Here is a 17473-nt window from a genome sequence, read left to right as displayed (position 1 = left end):
AAGTAAACACAGCCCATATATCAAGTTGCACCAAACACATTTGTCAACTTTTATTTATATCAACTTGAAAAGAGAGTCGATAGCATTAAAGATTATAAAATTTGGAATCAAACTCAAGTCAAACTTGTAGATACAACAACGCAATTTGAAGTTTAATGCAACATGAGTACAGATAGAGTCGAGATTTACACCCAACCACCACAACAAGACCAAAGAAGTGATTCTATTGAAGAGTCGATTACGACCAAGCTTGAAGAACTTATTGAGAAGCATCCAATATTACCAGAAGAAGGAGAAGAAGAAGACCAACAAGAAAGAGCAAAAGAAGATATTGAAAAGTCGTATTATACTACACACCCTTCGGAGACTAGACACAAGGAGTCACTGGATTCTGAGCCAGAAACTGTATCAGAGCATGATGAAGACGAATATGCGGATGCGGAAACAGCAGAGCAGCAAGGTGACGTTGAGCTTGATCAAGATGGTATGGAAGTACCTCAGGGTAAAATCCCACTTGATGGCCAATTTTCAACCGATGAGTTGAAAAAGTTGGTTGAAGTAGCTCAAGAGAAGGGGATACTAAGTGAAGATGTTGATTTGAAAGTGATTGATTCAGGCGAGATTGGTGATAGGATAAGATTAGCTGATGCTAAAGCTAAAGAAGAGAATGAGAGGAAGAAGGATGGAGAGAGCGAAGGAGATAAAGAAAGTATGAATGGGACACAGGAGCAAGAAGTTAAGAAGGGAGACAGCATATAGGTCAATGAAAGAGGTTTGATGCATCAAGGTAGAAATTAGGATATGCATACGCAATTGGCAGGAAATGAAGTAGTAGACGAGGAGATATCCAGCTTCAGATCAAGAAATAAAACGATGATACCAGTAGAAGTATGAATTAGTAGTTTTACGTGTGATATTATTTGAGCTCCCGTTCTTCTATTATCGATTCGCCTAGAGTTTTTAAGTTGCTCTCAGTTAAAACTATTTGTATTTTATTTTATTTTATTTTATTTTTTTTCTTCTTCCGAACCCAGTTGTCCAAATTATCACCAAAAATCGCACCAAACCTTGCGCCACTGCAAATTAAAAAAAAAAAAAAAAAAAAGGTAAAAGGAGAAAATTACGATAAAGCCCACCTAAAATCTCTTCGTCATCACTTAAGCACTACAAACACATTTGTAGTTTAATCGATAAATAGATATCAAATTAAAACAACAATACCCAAACTATAAAGCCGAACTGAAATAAAAAACAAAAAAGTAAAGATTTATTACTCCCTTCTCTCTCTCTCTCTCTTTTTTTCTTTATTATTTTTTTTTTTAAATTTTAACCTCCGAAACCATACAAGGTTCTACCTTGTCTCTTCAAAGCATAAACAACATCCAATGAAGTAACAGTCTTTCTCTTGGCGTGTTCAGTATAAGTGACAGCATCTCTAATAACATTTTCCAAAAATTGTTTCAAAACAATTCTAATTTCTTCATAAATCAATGCTGAAATACGCTTAACACCACCTCTTCTTGCCAATCTTCTGATTGCTGGTTTGGTGATACCTTGAATGTTATCTCTCAAGATTTTTCTGTGTCTCTTAGCACCTCCTTTTCCTAATCCTTTTCCTCCTTTTCCTCTACCAGACATTGTTGTATATAGTTTATAGGTGTGTGTGTTGTGTGGTTAAGTTAAGTTTTTTTTAAAAAAAGATAACTTTTGTTTGTATAAAGAAAAGAAGGAAAGAAGAAAAGAAAGAGAAGAAAGAAAAGATATATATAAAGTAAAAAATTTGTGTGTAGGGAAAAATAGTCAGCTATATATTGTTTTGAATTGATTTGGTTGGTTGGAAAAGAGAGCGAGAGAGAAAGAGAGAGAGAAAGAGAGAGTTGGAGTTGGAGTTAGAGAGCGAGTAAGAATGTGAGTGGAAATGAAATGAAATGAAAAAACAATGTTTATGTGAAAGAGAGAGAGAAAGAGAAAGAGAGAGAGAGAAAGAGAGAGAGTGTGTGTTTGTATCAAACCATGAGTTGTGATTTATTTTTTGTGTTGCGTATTGTGTGCTTGTATCGTTAGAATAGGAGAGAGGAGAGCGAGAAGAGCGAGGAGAGCGAGAAGAAAGAAGAGAGCGAGAAAGGCAAAAGCGAAGGGGGAGGGGGGAGGGGGAGAAGGAAGGAGGAAAAGAGAAGATTGGTGACGGAGGACACAACAAAAGAAGAAAGAGAGAGAGAGTGCGTGTGCGTGTGTGTGTGCGTGTGTGTGTGTGTGTGCAGTAATAAGTCTCGGCGGTTTACAACAATAACAAAAGACATACACAAATGGCACATGACTTCTTCTCTTCTCTTCTCTTAAGTGTTGTGTTGTGTTGTGTTGTGTTGTGTTGCATTGGAAAGAAACAAAAAACAAAAAACAAAAAACAAAAAACAAAAAACAAAAAACAAAAAACAAAATAGAAGAAAAGAACACAAGGAAAACAAGATAGGTCTTTATTCTTATTGGTCAGTGAAAAGAGCAAGTCTCTCATAGGAAAACCAACTTTCTTTTGTAATTAACAAAAGACAACAACAACAACAACAACAACAACAACAACAACAATACTTACACCACACTTTAATCACTCTCTTCATGTAAGTTTTTACAGTTCTCGTCTCTCTTTGTTATTTTTTTCTTTTTTTAAATTTTTTTAAATTTTTTGCAATTGAAATTCGTGTTTTTGTGTCATGAGAGTGTCATTTTTTCTCCTTCTTCTTCTTTTTCTTCTTTCTGTTGTTGTTGTTGTTGTTTCAAGAAATGACACTCTCTCATGATATTTTATGACACTGCTCTCTTCTCTATTCACTCTATCTATATCTTATAGATGGTCTGAAATTTACACGTAAATTCTGGTCCACATATTATCTCTCTTGCACTATTCCTTTTTTTTTTTAATCTTTTTTTTTTCTTTTTGTGCTTTCCGACATCAAGACATACACAATGAATTGAATAACAGTTTCCTCAATGTGAAAACGTACACCCTAAAGCCTATGTCTAATTGTGAGTTACATAATAGTGCAAACAACAAATCTATCAATTGACACAGCGCCGCCTACTACAAACATTTGATTTAAAAATCATCAACTTTCTCGCTCTCTCTCTCTTTTTAGTAAACACATTTTTTTTCTTTTTTTTTTTTTTTAACATATTTATCAACAATGGCTAGAACTAAACAAACAGCAAGAAAATCCACTGGTGGTAAAGCCCCAAGAAAACAATTGGCTTCCAAAGCTGCTAGAAAATCCGCCCCATCTACCGGTGGTGTCAAGAAACCACACAGATATAAGCCAGGTACCGTTGCCTTGAGAGAAATTAGAAGATTTCAAAAATCTACTGAATTGTTGATTAGAAAGTTGCCTTTCCAAAGATTGGTTAGAGAAATTGCTCAAGACTTCAAGACTGATTTGAGATTCCAATCTTCAGCTATTGGTGCTTTGCAAGAAGCTGTCGAAGCTTATTTGGTTGGTTTGTTTGAAGACACTAACTTGTGTGCTATCCACGCCAAGAGAGTTACTATTCAAAAGAAGGATATTCAATTGGCTAGAAGATTGAGAGGTGAAAGAGCTTAAATGTGAAGGAATATTCTAGCTCTTTACTTCTTTGGGGATACATCAACACGAGTCTGATATTTTCTTTTAATTCTTTTGTATTAGTAGTTAATATATATATATATATCAAGAAAAAAATTATTATTATTATTGGATTGAAACTGTAGTGACATTTGCTCTCTTGGGAGAGGGTCTTGTGTCAAATTTAGTAATGAGATTAAGAATTGAATTGATAAATTATTCTGTTGGGTATAGGTCATGTGAGACATTTGGGACAAGATCAAAATTGTGGTGACATTTGCTCTGTTGCAAAAGGCAAAATGATGCGTATTTTAAAAGAAAAAAACTCACTATGAGTACATGTACGTGTCTAACCTATTATACCTCAATATGGATATGCTTGTGGCTCCAGCATCCTATCCAACCCATTTGCTTCTTGCTCTTCTGCCATTTTTTCCAAATATGGCAACAATACATCTTTAAACTTGTGGAAACCTCTATACTCATTGACATCTTCATCCCAACTGGTTATCCCATTCAACAATCTTCGGGGCACATACGGCTCTTTACACAATTCAACAATGGGGATGAAATATGTACGAATAGTAAACACCACGGCACCAGTCTTGGGTAATCGTCTTAAACTTTGACGTTCACTTCGGAAATACAAATTGTGAACATCAGTAACACGAGGAGCAGTATTCCATCCAACATTTACTTCATCATCAGCATCTTCTGATCCAATCGATGAAGACCAATCCAAATGATTATCAGTTTGAATAAAATAATTGTTTCTCAATACGGGTGATTCAACAGTTAAACGACGGAAAAATTTATTCATTGCTGGTCCCAAATGGGTCTTGTATTTGGGGACATCACCCGACATGTGTATTTGATCCAACTTCATTTGAAATTTGTCCTTAATCTTCCAAAATCCCGCCAATGCAATACACCCCAGCTCTAATGAGTATTGACCATCATCTTGGTTTTCAATCATAATGGCAATATCATCTTGAATTAATTTAGCAGCAATAACAATAGGATTGCAATCCTTTTTTGCACCCACATAGTAAACTTCATCAGTAGCCAAAATCTTTACCAATTGTTTCTCCTTATCATAGTGGAACAATGAAGGATACCTAGCTGGTAAATATTCCAACAACTCTTCAAGTAACTCCCATGACGCAGCAACTCCTTTGGAACTGGTCTTGTACAAATCATCACCTTTTCTAGCAAAACGTTCCAATTTCAAATCATGGTAATACTTCCACTGATTATCCAATTCAATCCAAGAATGCCAATCCATGTTTCTTATGCCCATGGTTATAGTATACTTATGTTTAAATGCACGATAAGGCACTGGCTTGGTGTCTGTGACTGACCAATTGGGAAACGGAGGTGGTGTTGGTGTTTGAAATGCAAGGTTGGGCTCCCAATACCCAAATGGACGTTGATCCATCTTTGAGGCTGATGATGGCTTATGCACAATTGGCACTCTTGACTTTGGCTTGTCATTTCTCTTTTTAAAGTAATAGACAAGTAAAAGACAAAGTGGGATGGCTAATAATACAACTGGTTGTTCTGCTAGAATCAGCAATATCCATCCCTTGGGTGTGGTAGTTGTTGTTGTTGTTGTTGTTGTTGTTGTTATGGAGGCCATAATGCGGTTATGAATAGCTAGCACTTTTCCATTTTCTCCAAGAAAGGTTTTAACATAATATATACCAATGAGCTTTTACTTCATTATTTTGTTATCCCCCATCTGATATATCCGCGTATCTCTACGCCAAATTAGGTAAAAATTCGCAGCAATAAGTTTTCTTGAAAAATAAGGAAAAAAAATCCCGACACACACGGTAGCGCGCGCATCCTTTTCTCTTTTTCTTCTTTTTCGTTGTTTTTTATGCTGGTGGTAAGAATGCTGCAAATAATGCTGTTTGGATTAAATTCCAAGTCAAAATATACCCCAAAATATACTTGAACCAAGGTTTATTGTAATCGAAAGCCAATTGCCAGTAAATTAGTGGTGAAAAACTGGTGATCCTATTGAGAATTTGCACATTCCAAAAGAATACACCACCGATTATTATCATACCATTCAAGACAACTAGCGGTAATAATTTCCGATACTGGGGAAGCAATTTCCATGCTGATTTTACGGAATAAATATTCCATAAAAGCACAGGTGCAACGAGGATAAAATTGGGTACATTGTTCAATGTCCAATATGATAAAAACCCATTACTCCAATAATGGGATTGAGCATATTGAAACAAACTAGGAAATTTGTTTAAACACCAACCTTGTCTTTGAGGACAAAATGTGCGATAGTGATGTATGTTCTGACCAATAAATGTGCTCCCAAGAATGGACCCAGTGATGATTGATTGTATACTCGTTTTCCAGTCTTGATCAATGATGCTAAAGTCATACAAATCCAATAAATAAAAGATGCCAACAAGTAACGAATTTGCTCTAATAGTGAAGCTGAATGCACAGACAACACCACTTAGGCAATAAACCCCCATGCTTTTTATCGATTTGTTGCTTTTGGTGGTTACATTATTGAAATTCACTGCTTTGTAGTACAAGTATATCGTCAACAATGTAGTCAAGTTGCTCAAATTTTCTGAATAATTTGTCGTTAAAAACACACCCGCAGGAGCTACAACCATCATCAAACTAGCAATATAGCTCACCTTCGAGTCAAACACCATTTTACTCAAGGAATACAACACCAAAACTGAAACCAAATGACAACAATTGGAGATCAAAATACTCCACAATTGTAATTGATAATAGTTATCACTGGGTAATTTTGAAATCATCTTGATCCATCCGGGACAAAACACAAATTGATGCTCAAATGCAACATCATTGACAAACAAGTCATTAAAATAAACCGAATCCCAAGTGATCAACTTGTTTAAAATTGTTGTTATAATTGCATTGTACGGTGATGCTGTATATTCAGAAATTGCCAATTCATCAATGATTAATTGTGATGAAGTGTCAAATCGAGATGGCGTAAAGTATATTATTGTCAATTGAATTAGCTTGAGGGTCAAGAAAGATCGTAGGAGGTTTCGTAGCGGGTGTTGTGACATGGCTTTGTTCAGAGTTCTCCAACATGATGATCGAAGTGGAAAAAAAAAAAAAATAGCCAAATTACAAAACACGATGGACATAGGTGATCAGTGGCTAAAAACATCTAGCTGGGATGAGAATAAGCTTGTTTGACATAGTCAAACAACATTAACGATTACTTCGAAATGAAACTGAATTAAACATAATTCTATATATATATATGCCCCGCTCTACTCCTTTTTCAATCCTTCATTCTTCACCTTCTCAATTCCCTTTTCTGCCTTTTCCTTATCCAAGTAATAATAAGGTTTAACCAAATCACCACGATCATCCAACTCAAACACCAATGGTATCCCAGTGGGCACGTTGATCTTCAGTATATCATCATCACTTACCTTGTTCAAGTACTTGATCAAACTTCGAACCACAGATCCATGTGTCACAATTAAAACCGTCTTGTTCAACTGCACCATTTGATGATCGAAAATCTCATACTTGAAAAACGGAATCAATCGATCCATAACCATTGAAAGTGATTCACCTCGTGGTAGTATATTCCTGTTTAATAAATCATTGTATTTTTCATCGATTGAAGTATCCAACTCAGGATCAATTAATGGTGGTAATCCATTGTAGTTGCGTCTAATGTATTGGAACTTGTCCTTGTCCTCTCCCAATTCTACAAACACCTCATGTTTATCACGTCCTTGGTATTTCCCATAATGCCGTTCGTTTAATCGCCACGTTTTGATATGATCCACCCATGGCTTGTTTAGTACCTTGAGTATTATGAATCCAGTTTCAATTGAACGTATAAGTTTTGAAGTGTAGAGAATATCGGGGGATAATCCATGCTGTTTGATCAATTCACCGGCGTACTCAGCTTCTTCTTTCCCCTTTTCAGTTAGTGGGATATCAATCCATCCGCAAAACTTGTTCTCATGATTCCATTGCGACTCGCCATGTCTGAGGATTATTAATTTGTGAGTGCCCATTGAGATATCTCAGTGATGCAACTTGGATGAGGTCAATTGAGTAGTATTGTGGATTGAAGCAAAGTGTAAGGTTTGCTGTGCTTTGCAATGAGAGATATTGAAGGGAATCGCGAGGAATTCAAATGAAAGAATGATATAATTTTTGTCGCTGATATGGCAAACACAAATCCGACGCGCAATGGTCCACTCTAAAATTGTTTTCAGCCTAACTTGAGCACCAAAGAATAAATCGACAGCTGCTGGAGATGGTCATGGTGAATCTAACGGAGGATATTCTTTGTAGATAGAGTGAAAGCGGCGAATAACTCGTGTGCAGTTGAGCTTAATTCCACAATAATGTAGCAAATGAGTCGTTATTTCAGACGGGCATAAACTGCATCCAAAGAGAGATATCGAGATGGTTTCAGAAAAGATCCACAATCTTCCAAAACTATCAGTAGACCATGTGGCTCCATATTTCTTTTTTATCCTTGACAAGTGACATATTATTTTTGTTACAATGTAACATTACATGAGTGGTAGCAGTGCAACCATGTTACATTTATATCAACAGGTTGCAAAACATTCATGAGAGTGTCCATAGGTGGACCTGAGCTGTAAAATTTTACACAGTTACAAGTGTGGAACGGAGCATGGACACTCCCCTTGCCACCTTCAGAAAGGTCTCAGTACTCTTTCCTTTTTCCTGCTTTCGTAGATCTCAAAACTTGCAAGAAATGCGTGGGCATTGAAGAAGCCACAAAATGGAAAAGATATCTTAACCCATGACTAAAACTCCCTCATTAAGATGAAAGATATGATATGTATATATAATGACGTTAAACCCACCAAAGTGAGCAATTTCATGAAGTTATTGTGTGGCTCTACACTCCTTTCCCCTACACAAACGCCACCATTACCATGACGATTGAACGTAAAGTGAAAACAGGTGACCCATTCACTTGGGCACAAATTCAACAAATTGTGAAATCAAACAAGCTTGAATTATTTGCTAGAAGCGAAGAGCAGTTCCGCAATTACTACCAATTTAAAAATAACCTTTCGCTTAAAAGTATAGCTTTGAATGATTATGTGTTGAATGAAGAACTCGAATGGAAACAAGACGACATTCGCAGTCAGACAATATTAAAGTCACAAGAATATTCCACACTGCAACCACAAGATCTCATCCTATATAACGATGATGATGTGAAAATAATTTATAACAAGTTTCCTTACTACTTTGAAGATTCGGTGGTTCATTTATGCATTTGGTCGAAATTAACCATACCCAATGATGTCAATTCGCCAGTGGGAGATATATCACCATTGACCAAACGCATCATCGAGCGATATTTGCAAAAGACATTTATTGAAAAGGGCGTCTCTCCCGATGATATTCTTTGGTTCAGAAATTGGTCAAGTTTACAAAGCGTGAAAAGTGTCAGTCACATTCACGTGCTTTTACATGACGTTGATGGCGGTTTGCTACACAAGCTTCTTGGATCTCCGGGAAACACTTTAACCTTGGAGGATTATAAAGAGTTGTTGGATGAACGGGAATAAAATATTAAATGTTAGTGTATTAGTTGTTAATCTAGCTCTATGTATCAATCTACTTTTTACCAAATTGGGAAGCGAATGACTTGATAATTCCTTCAACTGATTGTGGATTTGATAAAGTGGTAATATCACCCAACTGGTCGGCTTCGTTGGAACTGATCTTTCTCAAGATTCTCCTCATGATTTTGCCTGATCTTGTCTTTGGTAAATCTTGTACAATAATGACAGCTTTTGGTGCTGCAAATGGCCCAATAACTTTTCTAACTTGTAAAATCAATTCTTTTCTTAAAGCAATCTCGTCATCGGTTTGCAGCTTCAAGGCTACGAATGCAATGACAGCTTGACCAGTGAGGTCATCGTTGATTCCAACAACTGCTGCCTCGCCAACTCTAGTGTCTTCAATTAATGCCGCCTCGATTTCAGCAGTGGATAATCTGTGTCCACTAACATTGACAACATCATCAACCCTTCCTCTGATCCAGTAGAATCCGTCATGATCTCTTGCTGCACCATCACCAGTGAAGTAGTAGCCAGGGTAGGGGTTCATATATGTGTCCATATATTTGGTGTGGTTTCTGTAAACAGTTCTTGCCATGGATGGCCAATGGTCCTTGACAACCAATACACCTTCAACATCATTACCCTCGATCTCAACACCACTTACAGGATCAATCAATGCAGCATCGATACCAAAAAATGGGTACGATGCAGAGCCTGGCTTGTTTGGAGTAACACCGGCCAATGGCGCAATCAAATGAGATCCTGATTCAGTTTGCCAATATGTATCGGAAATATGACATTCATTCTTTCCAACATGTTCATTGTACCATTCCCAAATATCTGGTGAAATTGGCTCTCCAACTGAACCCAACATTCTCAATGAGGACAAATTGTATTTTTGAATCTCTTGTTCACCAGCCTTACGCAACAATCTCAAAGCTGTAGGAGCAACATAGAAATGAGTAGCTTTGTGTTTTTCAACAATTTGCCAAAACCTACCATAGTTTGGATATGCTGGAGTACCTTCAAAAATGATTGATGGGACACCCAATAATAATGGACCATAAAGGGCATAGGTGTGGCCAGTGATCCAACCGACATCACCAGCTGTGAAAAGGACGTCATCTTTTTGTACATCAAAAACATACTTTGTGGTCATTGCAGCTCCCAATAAGAACCCAGCAGTAGTGTGAACAACTCCCTTTGGTGTACCAGTAGATCCCGAGGTATATAATAAAAACAAAGGGTCCTCAGAATTGACTGGTACTGGAGGAATATAACCTGGAAACTTGGCAGATTCAACATCCCAATAAAAATCCCTACCTTCTTTCAATGTAATCTCTTCGTTACCAGTTCTTTTATAAACCAAGACTTTTTCAACACTTGGACAATGAACCAATGCATCATCACACAATTTTTTGATATTGACAATCTTTCCACCTCTTTTACCTTCATCGCATGTAATCAATGCTTTGCAACTAGCATCATTAACCCTGTCTTTGATTGAACCAGATGAAAAACCAGCAAAGATTACTGAATGAGCAGCACCTAGTCTTGTGACAGCCAACATCGCGATAATGGCTTGAGCATTCATGGGCAAGTAAATAGCAACAGTATCACCTTTACCAACACCCCAACTTTGTAAAACACCAGCAACTTTGGAAACTTCTCTTAACAATTCACCATAAGTAACAGTGTATGAATCCTTCTCATCATCAGCTTCGTAAATCAAAGCTGGCTTGTCAGGATTGGCAAATGCGTGCCTATCAACACAATTGAATGAGGCATTCAATTCACCACCCAAAAACCAAGCAGCATCACCATTTTTCAAACTACCGGACTTGATCTTGTGGAAATCTCTGTCCCATGTCAAAAGCTCTTTGGCCAATGGACCAAAAAACCCTTCAGGATCAGAAATTGATTTCTGGTACAATTCCCTATAATGTTGCAAATCGGTAATTGGACCATTGTTTGGTTGTCTGGCAAAGAATTGAGCTGGTGTTTCTCTGAAATCTACACCATTAGCTTCATGAACAACATTGTGTGTAGGTTTAACTGTCATTGTAGAAAAATTAGGTGAATAAATAAATCTTTGTTGTTGGGTATAACGTGGATTGGGAGTGGTTGTAGTACCAGAAAAGCTGTTCGAATTGCAAAATGAAAGACTACAAACCCAATTGAGATAATAATATACTAAAGTGATAAAAGGTGTGCAAACTATTTCGTTATCCAAATCCCAATTTTTTTTTCAGTATTTATTTTTTTCATTTTTATTTTTTTGTTGGTGAAGGAGGGAGGGTTTCGTCGTATAACTTTCATTTTTGTGGAGAGAGAGAGAGAGGGAATAGAGAAAGGAGGGGAGGACAAGTGTGAATATAGTAAGAAATGTTTACAATATTACGTTGGGTGCGTCGACGCACGACAGGAGAGTTTCAAGATTCAAGGGGTTGGCAATACTTAATTTTAAAAAGTTAGGTAGGTCTTCAATTCGGAACTCAATAGCAAATATTTGGTACAGACATTGCCTCCGAGTAGTTGTATTTGCAGATGTATTTAATACTGACAGCCGACTCTAATTCAAACAGGAACTGTATTGGTAATGAAGAAAGTAGGCACAGTTTGTTGATGGTAATTGTTGGGTAACACGTGCGGATTTAAAATGTAGACAAGGCAACAAACCAATGGACTCGATCCAGTTGTACATGAATAATCCGAATTGAAGCGAGATTATTAGATGAAGTACCATATTCACGACAGGATTTTCAATCAGTGCAGCAACCACCTCAAATTTTAAATCGCGCAGTAGCTGCCGAATCTTACATTAAGCATCGTCGGAGTTTTTTCTCTAAAAATAGTTACTTTAGTCGCCAGATCTAAACCTTAAAATAATAATATAACAAACTAATGCAGCCAGACTGAATATGTCGAAGGAACTGGCCACTAATTCAACCTTGACAGTTGAATATACCATCTCAATCGACCAAGCCTTGGTTACAAATGCTTACACTGTGTAAGAATTTTTGTTGGACGTAGTTCAATGCACAACAAAAATTTCGTTTGTGTCTCGCTTTGACATTGTTGGGCTGCGTAGAAGTTTTGAGTAATTTGAACCACAAAGACCACTTTAAACCGACGTTACCAACAATATACCAGCTACAATAGACCGATTGAGTCCCGAGAGATTGATAGCCAACAAAGCATTTGTAGACGACAAGTGGATGATCAAAAATACTCTGTTTTTCTCCGACCTCGCTACAATGTTCTTCCTTGATTTATGCATTGAATATGATGCATTCAAATTCCGTCTTATCTTCAACACCCGCTCAAGTAGGATCAAACTCCAAGATGATACCATGAGCATAGGCTTCACAAATGATGATCTACAGCTGGTTAGCCATTGACGCAACTTGAAGTCGTAATCTTTATTTTTGCGTCACTCCGCGGAAACAAAATGATTTTTGAACCATTCAACCGATTCCGGAACTTCACTGCCTGCTCTTTTCTCCTCCACACATTCCACCTATCATGAGCTCAGCATCGTATCACGAGAAGTGCAAAGAAGTAACTGAAGTAGCAAATTCTGAGGAAAATGAACAGGAAGCAGCCAATGTACCAGCACAAACGATCAATCATGACTCGAGGGTGAATCAACATAGTATAGAATCACAACCACCACCAACCTCAGTGGAGCAAATGGATCGAGTTCAAATACAGGAAATGCAGAAATTGGCAAGTCAACCGGTAGGAGGGAGTATAGTAAATGGAAAGGCGGGAGGAGCAGGAGGCACAGGAGGAGCTAGCGCAAACGCAAGCTTATCACATTTACATAACGATGACAGGACTCCCGATGTAGGTAACGCCATAAGGTACGTTACCAGTGATGATACTGACAAGAACAATCAAAACCTACGGAAATGAAAACCAAACATTAGTTAACTATCGTAATATTATTGTATTGTGTTTGCTTAATCTATAAAAATATATTAGCTGTGTGCATTAAATTCTATCATTAAAAAAACAGACATTATTGCAAAACTTTTCTCCTCATTCATCAATCACATTTAATCAACTTCTTCAACAGTTGGACCAGATGCTTCTGGAGCAGCGCCACCTGGAGCAGCACCACCTGGGAAACCACCAGCACCTGGAGCACCACCTGGAGCAGCACCACCGTAAGCCTTAGCCATGATTGGGTTAGCCTTGGATTCCAATTCCTTTTGTTGGTCTGCATATTCTTCTTGAGTAGCAGTTTGGTTAGAGTCTAACCAACTAATGGTCTCTTCAGCAGCCTTGGTAACTTCTTCAATTTCAGAAGCATCTAATTTAGATTTGAATTGTTCTTCTGACAATGAGTTCTTCAATGAGTAAGCATATGATTCCAATTGGTTCTTGGCTTGGACTCTAGCAGCTTCTTTTTCATCTTCTTCCTTGAACTTTTCAGCTTCGTTAACCATCTTTTCAATATCTTCTTTGGATAATCTACCTTTATCGTTGGTGATGGTAATCTTTTGAGTCTTTCCGGTACCCTTTTCCAAAGCAGAAACATTCAAGATACCATTGGCATCGATATCAAAAGTAACTTCAATTTGTGGAACACCTCTTGGTGCTGGTGGAATACCAGATAATTCGAATTTACCCAACAAGTTGTTGTCCTTGGTCTTGGCTCTTTCACCTTCAAACACTTGAATCAAGACACCTGGTTGGTTATCAGCATAGGTGGAGAAGGTTTCGGACTTCTTGGTTGGGATAGTAGCATTTCTTGGAATCAATTTGGTCATGATACCACCAGCAGTTTCAATACCTAATGACAATGGAGCAACATCCAACAACAAGATATCTTGGGTCTTGGATGAAGTGTCACCGGTCAAGATGGCAGCTTGGACAGCAGCACCGTAAGCAACAGCTTCATCTGGGTTGATAGACTTGTTCAATTCTTTACCATTGAAGAAATCGGAAACCAATTTTTGAACTTTTGGAATTCTGGTTGAACCACCAACAAGGACAATTTCTTCAACTTGTGACTTGTCAATCTTGGCATCCTTCAAAACTTTTTCAACTGGGTCCAAAGTGGATCTGAATAAGTCAGCACACAATTCTTCAAATCTAGCTCTAGTGATTGAAGTGTAAAAGTCGATACCTTCATACAATGAATCAATTTCAATTGAGGTTTGAGCAGATGATGACAAGGTTCTCTTTGCTCTTTCACATGCAGTTCTTAATCTTCTCAATGCTCTTTGGTTACCAGAAATATCCTTCTTGTTCTTTCTCTTGAATTCTTGGATGAAAAAGTTAACCAATCTGTTATCGAAATCTTCACCACCCAAGTGAGTATCACCAGCAGTAGCTTTAACTTCGAAAATACCTTCATCAATGGTCAACAATGAAACATCAAAAGTACCACCACCCAAGTCAAAGATCAAGACATTGTGTTCACCTTTTGAGCCCTTCTTGTCCAAACCATAAGCAATGGCAGCAGCAGTTGGTTCGTTGATAATTCTCAAAACATTCAAACCAGCAATTAAACCAGCATCCTTGGTAGCTTGTCTTTGAGAATCGTTAAAGTAAGCTGGAACAGTAACAACAGCATCTTTAACAGTACCACCCAAGTAACCTTCAGCAGTTTCCTTCATCTTACCCAATACCATGGATGAGATTTCTTCTGGGGTGAAAACCTTGGTTTCACCTTTGTATTCAACTTGAATGTTTGGCTTACCACCCTTGTCAACAACTTTGAATGGAAAGTGTTTAAGATCGTTTTGGACTTCAGCATCATCAAATTTTCTACCAATTAAACGTTTAGCATCGAAAACAGTGTTGGCAGGGTTGATAGCAGCTTGATTCTTGGCAGCATCACCAATTAATCTTTCAGTATCAGTGAATGCAACAAAAGATGGTGTAGTTCTGTTACCTTGGTCATTAGCAATAATTTCAACTCTGTCGTTTGCATAGTGAGCAACACAAGAGTATGTGGTTCCTAAATCAATTCCGACAGCTTTAGACATGATTGTAGTATATATGTGTTATTAATAGGTATAATTAATATCTAAAGAAAGAGAAAAGGGAAAAGGAAGGCAAGAAAAAACTGAAATTTTAAAAGACATTTGATGATATATTTATAGTCCAATTGCCTGTTGAAACTTTTCAAAATTTTTCAACAGTAATTTGAAACTCAAGTCCAAATTTGGCATATCGGTTGCACAAAAAAGTGGGTTTGGAACATCATCGAATGTTGTAGAATTTGCGAGAAGCTACCAGTTGAAACAAGAATAAACGAGAACAAACTGAGGGAAAAATGAAGCCAAAAGCGCAAGACCAAAAACAAGCGCTACCATTTGATTGGGAATGACATCATAACAATTATGGCTGAGTCTACTAGAACGAGTAGGCAACAATAGCTCAAATTGAAATTGAATCAAGTTTCCGGATCATAGGGTTGCAATAACAGTCACGCTACATCATCTATCATAAACAACCTCGCAACTACGTACTACAATTTAGCTAAGTAGAACCAACTTCTATTAATGCCGTCTATGAGATCCACCACTATAAGCCTTATACAATCTATTCGTTAAGTATCTCCTTGTAATCTTCCAAAGTCAAAGTTGTTCCTGAAGTGCCAATAAGTTTCTGAATGAAATGTTCATCAACATCATGCAAAAGTACGTGAATGTGACTGACACTTCGAATACTTTGTAAACTCGACCAATTTCTGAACCAAAGAATATCATCGGGAGAGACGCCCTTTTCAATAAACGTCTTTTGCAAATATCGCTCGATGATGCGTTTGGTCAATGGTGATATATCTCCCACTGGCGAATTGACATCATTGGGTATGGTTAATTTCGACCAAATGCATAAATGAACCACCGAATCTTCAAAGTAGTAAGGAAACTTATTATATATAATCTTTTCATCGTCTCTATTGTAGAAAATCAAATCTTGTGGTTGTAATGTGGAATACTCCGGTGGCGACGAAGTAGATGTTTGATATCTGATATCGCTTTGTTTCCATTGTAATTCATCCTTAAGCACATGATCATTTATCGTAATCCCCTGTGATGACAAATCATGCTTGAATTGTTGATAACTGTGATATTGCTCTTCACTTCTTGCGAATGATTCAAGCTCATTTGCCTTAACAATTTGTTGAATTTGAGTCCAAGTGAATGGACCTCCCGTCTTGACTTTTGGTTGGATGGTCATTGGTAGTACGCGCTGGATGTGTTGGAGTACGAAACTTGACTGAGATAAGTAATATTACGAATTGCAGATGATCATCACCACTTCTTTATAGTTTATGAATTTCTTTTTTTACTGTCTAATTTAACTCCGAACTAAAGAGCGATAAGCGCTAAAAGAAACTCCAATTCCCGCGTATGCCTCTACCACTATATATATAAAACGTTGTTGTTCATACTCTGTTATCACCCATTTGTAGTACTCTTATGATGAGCGGATTCACTCCAGAATGAGATTTCTACACCAAAGGGAGCCAATTACCGTTATAATGAATCAATGCACGTGGCCGAGGCTCGTCACGTGCACAAACAAGTAATGAGCACAGAATTTTGAAAACCTCTATCGCTTCGACGAAAAAGGCCAGACCAAACACTAGCGTAATCCTTCATCTATTGCTACATGGGAAACCGGTGTTTATGATAGAGCAGGCGAATATGGTAGTGAAGACTGTAATGAAAGAGTGCACAATATTAGAAGGGCACAGCCAAAGTAATTTAGATGTTTTATAGAAGTATCGGGGAAATTAGTATATCAATGCGTTAGAAATGGGGCTGTATTCACAGCACTTCATCTGACATTGAAGAATTCCAATTGTGAAGATGTTGAGTGGATGATCTTTAACGATTGCAAAACCATAGTGCATTATTCACATGTAGACCATGTAATGCTTTAAAGTTGAGGTGATACCCTAGTAATGGAGGATGATTTATCTAGCCAATCAGAACCACGAAATAGGGCAACAAACTTATTCTAGGGCATTGAAGAGTAAACTCATGATGTTGAGTATGGGGAGGGTGAGTTATTTGTCTACAAAGAAATAGAATACCATGACTAGGTGCAAATGACGATCTAAAAAAGAGTGGTGTCCGAAATCCTCATAACCATTCACCTGGTTTTATACATCTGCATGGATTGCCTGATTGCTAATGGGCACCTTTATTGCATTGATATATTATCATTAACATCAAACGGGCATAAGATAGGAAATCATAAGTCAATAAGATCCAAATTTCAAGAGATTATTGTCCAACAAGCTCAACA

At 37.4% G+C, this 17473-nt stretch overlaps 11 protein-coding genes across 11 annotated transcripts; 4 read left to right on the top strand and 7 right to left on the bottom strand. All coding sequences in view use genetic code 12, as the record gives it.

Moving 5' to 3' along the window:
* Positions 1-162: 162 nt before the first annotated feature.
* On the top strand, positions 163-759 carry CPAR2_107030 (uncharacterized protein; the record flags this gene model as incomplete). The annotated part of the gene is made up of 1 exon (XM_036806964.1): positions 163-759. The coding sequence occupies one exon, from the start codon at positions 163-165 to the stop codon at positions 757-759; it is 597 nt and encodes a 198-aa protein (XP_036663848.1).
* Positions 760-1326: 567 nt separating this feature from the next.
* On the bottom strand, positions 1327-1638 carry HHF1 (histone; the record flags this gene model as incomplete). Its single annotated transcript, XM_036806963.1, has 1 exon — positions 1327-1638. One exon carries the CDS (start codon positions 1636-1638, stop codon positions 1327-1329), a length of 312 nt encoding a protein of 103 aa, XP_036663847.1.
* A 1541-nt stretch (positions 1639-3179) lies between these two features.
* HHT21 (Hht21p) lies at positions 3180-3590 on the top strand (the record flags this gene model as incomplete). The annotated part of the gene is made up of 1 exon (XM_036806962.1): positions 3180-3590. The coding sequence occupies one exon, from the start codon at positions 3180-3182 to the stop codon at positions 3588-3590; it is 411 nt and encodes a 136-aa protein (XP_036663846.1).
* A 364-nt stretch (positions 3591-3954) lies between these two features.
* On the bottom strand, positions 3955-5229 carry CPAR2_107000 (uncharacterized protein; the record flags this gene model as incomplete). The annotated part of the gene is made up of 1 exon (XM_036806961.1): positions 3955-5229. One exon carries the CDS (start codon positions 5227-5229, stop codon positions 3955-3957), a length of 1275 nt encoding a protein of 424 aa, XP_036663845.1.
* Positions 5230-5470: 241 nt separating this feature from the next.
* CPAR2_106990 (GPI-anchor transamidase) lies at positions 5471-6676 on the bottom strand (the record flags this gene model as incomplete). The annotated part of the gene is made up of 1 exon (XM_036806960.1): positions 5471-6676. The coding sequence occupies one exon, from the start codon at positions 6674-6676 to the stop codon at positions 5471-5473; it is 1206 nt and encodes a 401-aa protein (XP_036663844.1).
* A 210-nt stretch (positions 6677-6886) lies between these two features.
* Positions 6887-7651, bottom strand: GPM2 (Gpm2p; the record flags this gene model as incomplete). Its single annotated transcript, XM_036806959.1, has 1 exon — positions 6887-7651. One exon carries the CDS (start codon positions 7649-7651, stop codon positions 6887-6889), a length of 765 nt encoding a protein of 254 aa, XP_036663843.1.
* Positions 7652-8551: 900 nt separating this feature from the next.
* CPAR2_106970 (GIG1 family protein) lies at positions 8552-9196 on the top strand (the record flags this gene model as incomplete). Its single annotated transcript, XM_036806958.1, has 1 exon — positions 8552-9196. The coding sequence occupies one exon, from the start codon at positions 8552-8554 to the stop codon at positions 9194-9196; it is 645 nt and encodes a 214-aa protein (XP_036663842.1).
* Positions 9197-9245: 49 nt separating this feature from the next.
* On the bottom strand, positions 9246-11255 carry ACS2 (acetate--CoA ligase; the record flags this gene model as incomplete). Its single annotated transcript, XM_036806956.1, has 1 exon — positions 9246-11255. The coding sequence occupies one exon, from the start codon at positions 11253-11255 to the stop codon at positions 9246-9248; it is 2010 nt and encodes a 669-aa protein (XP_036663841.1).
* Positions 11256-12718: 1463 nt separating this feature from the next.
* CPAR2_106950 (uncharacterized protein) lies at positions 12719-13111 on the top strand (the record flags this gene model as incomplete). The annotated part of the gene is made up of 1 exon (XM_036806955.1): positions 12719-13111. The coding sequence occupies one exon, from the start codon at positions 12719-12721 to the stop codon at positions 13109-13111; it is 393 nt and encodes a 130-aa protein (XP_036663840.1).
* Positions 13112-13254: 143 nt separating this feature from the next.
* Positions 13255-15195, bottom strand: SSA2 (Hsp70 family chaperone; the record flags this gene model as incomplete). The annotated part of the gene is made up of 1 exon (XM_036806954.1): positions 13255-15195. One exon carries the CDS (start codon positions 15193-15195, stop codon positions 13255-13257), a length of 1941 nt encoding a protein of 646 aa, XP_036663839.1.
* Positions 15196-15754: 559 nt separating this feature from the next.
* On the bottom strand, positions 15755-16396 carry CPAR2_106930 (GIG1 family protein; the record flags this gene model as incomplete). The annotated part of the gene is made up of 1 exon (XM_036806953.1): positions 15755-16396. The coding sequence occupies one exon, from the start codon at positions 16394-16396 to the stop codon at positions 15755-15757; it is 642 nt and encodes a 213-aa protein (XP_036663838.1).
* Between the last annotated feature and the right edge of the window lie 1077 nt (positions 16397-17473).

Source organism: Candida parapsilosis, contig 005569 (assembly GCF_000182765.1).
Source record: "Candida parapsilosis strain CDC317 annotated contig 005569".
NCBI lineage: Eukaryota > Fungi > Ascomycota > Pichiomycetes > Serinales > Debaryomycetaceae > Lodderomyces > Lodderomyces parapsilosis.
The sequence above is the reverse complement of the archived record's forward strand: the minus strand, read 5'-3'. Positions and strand labels throughout refer to the sequence as shown.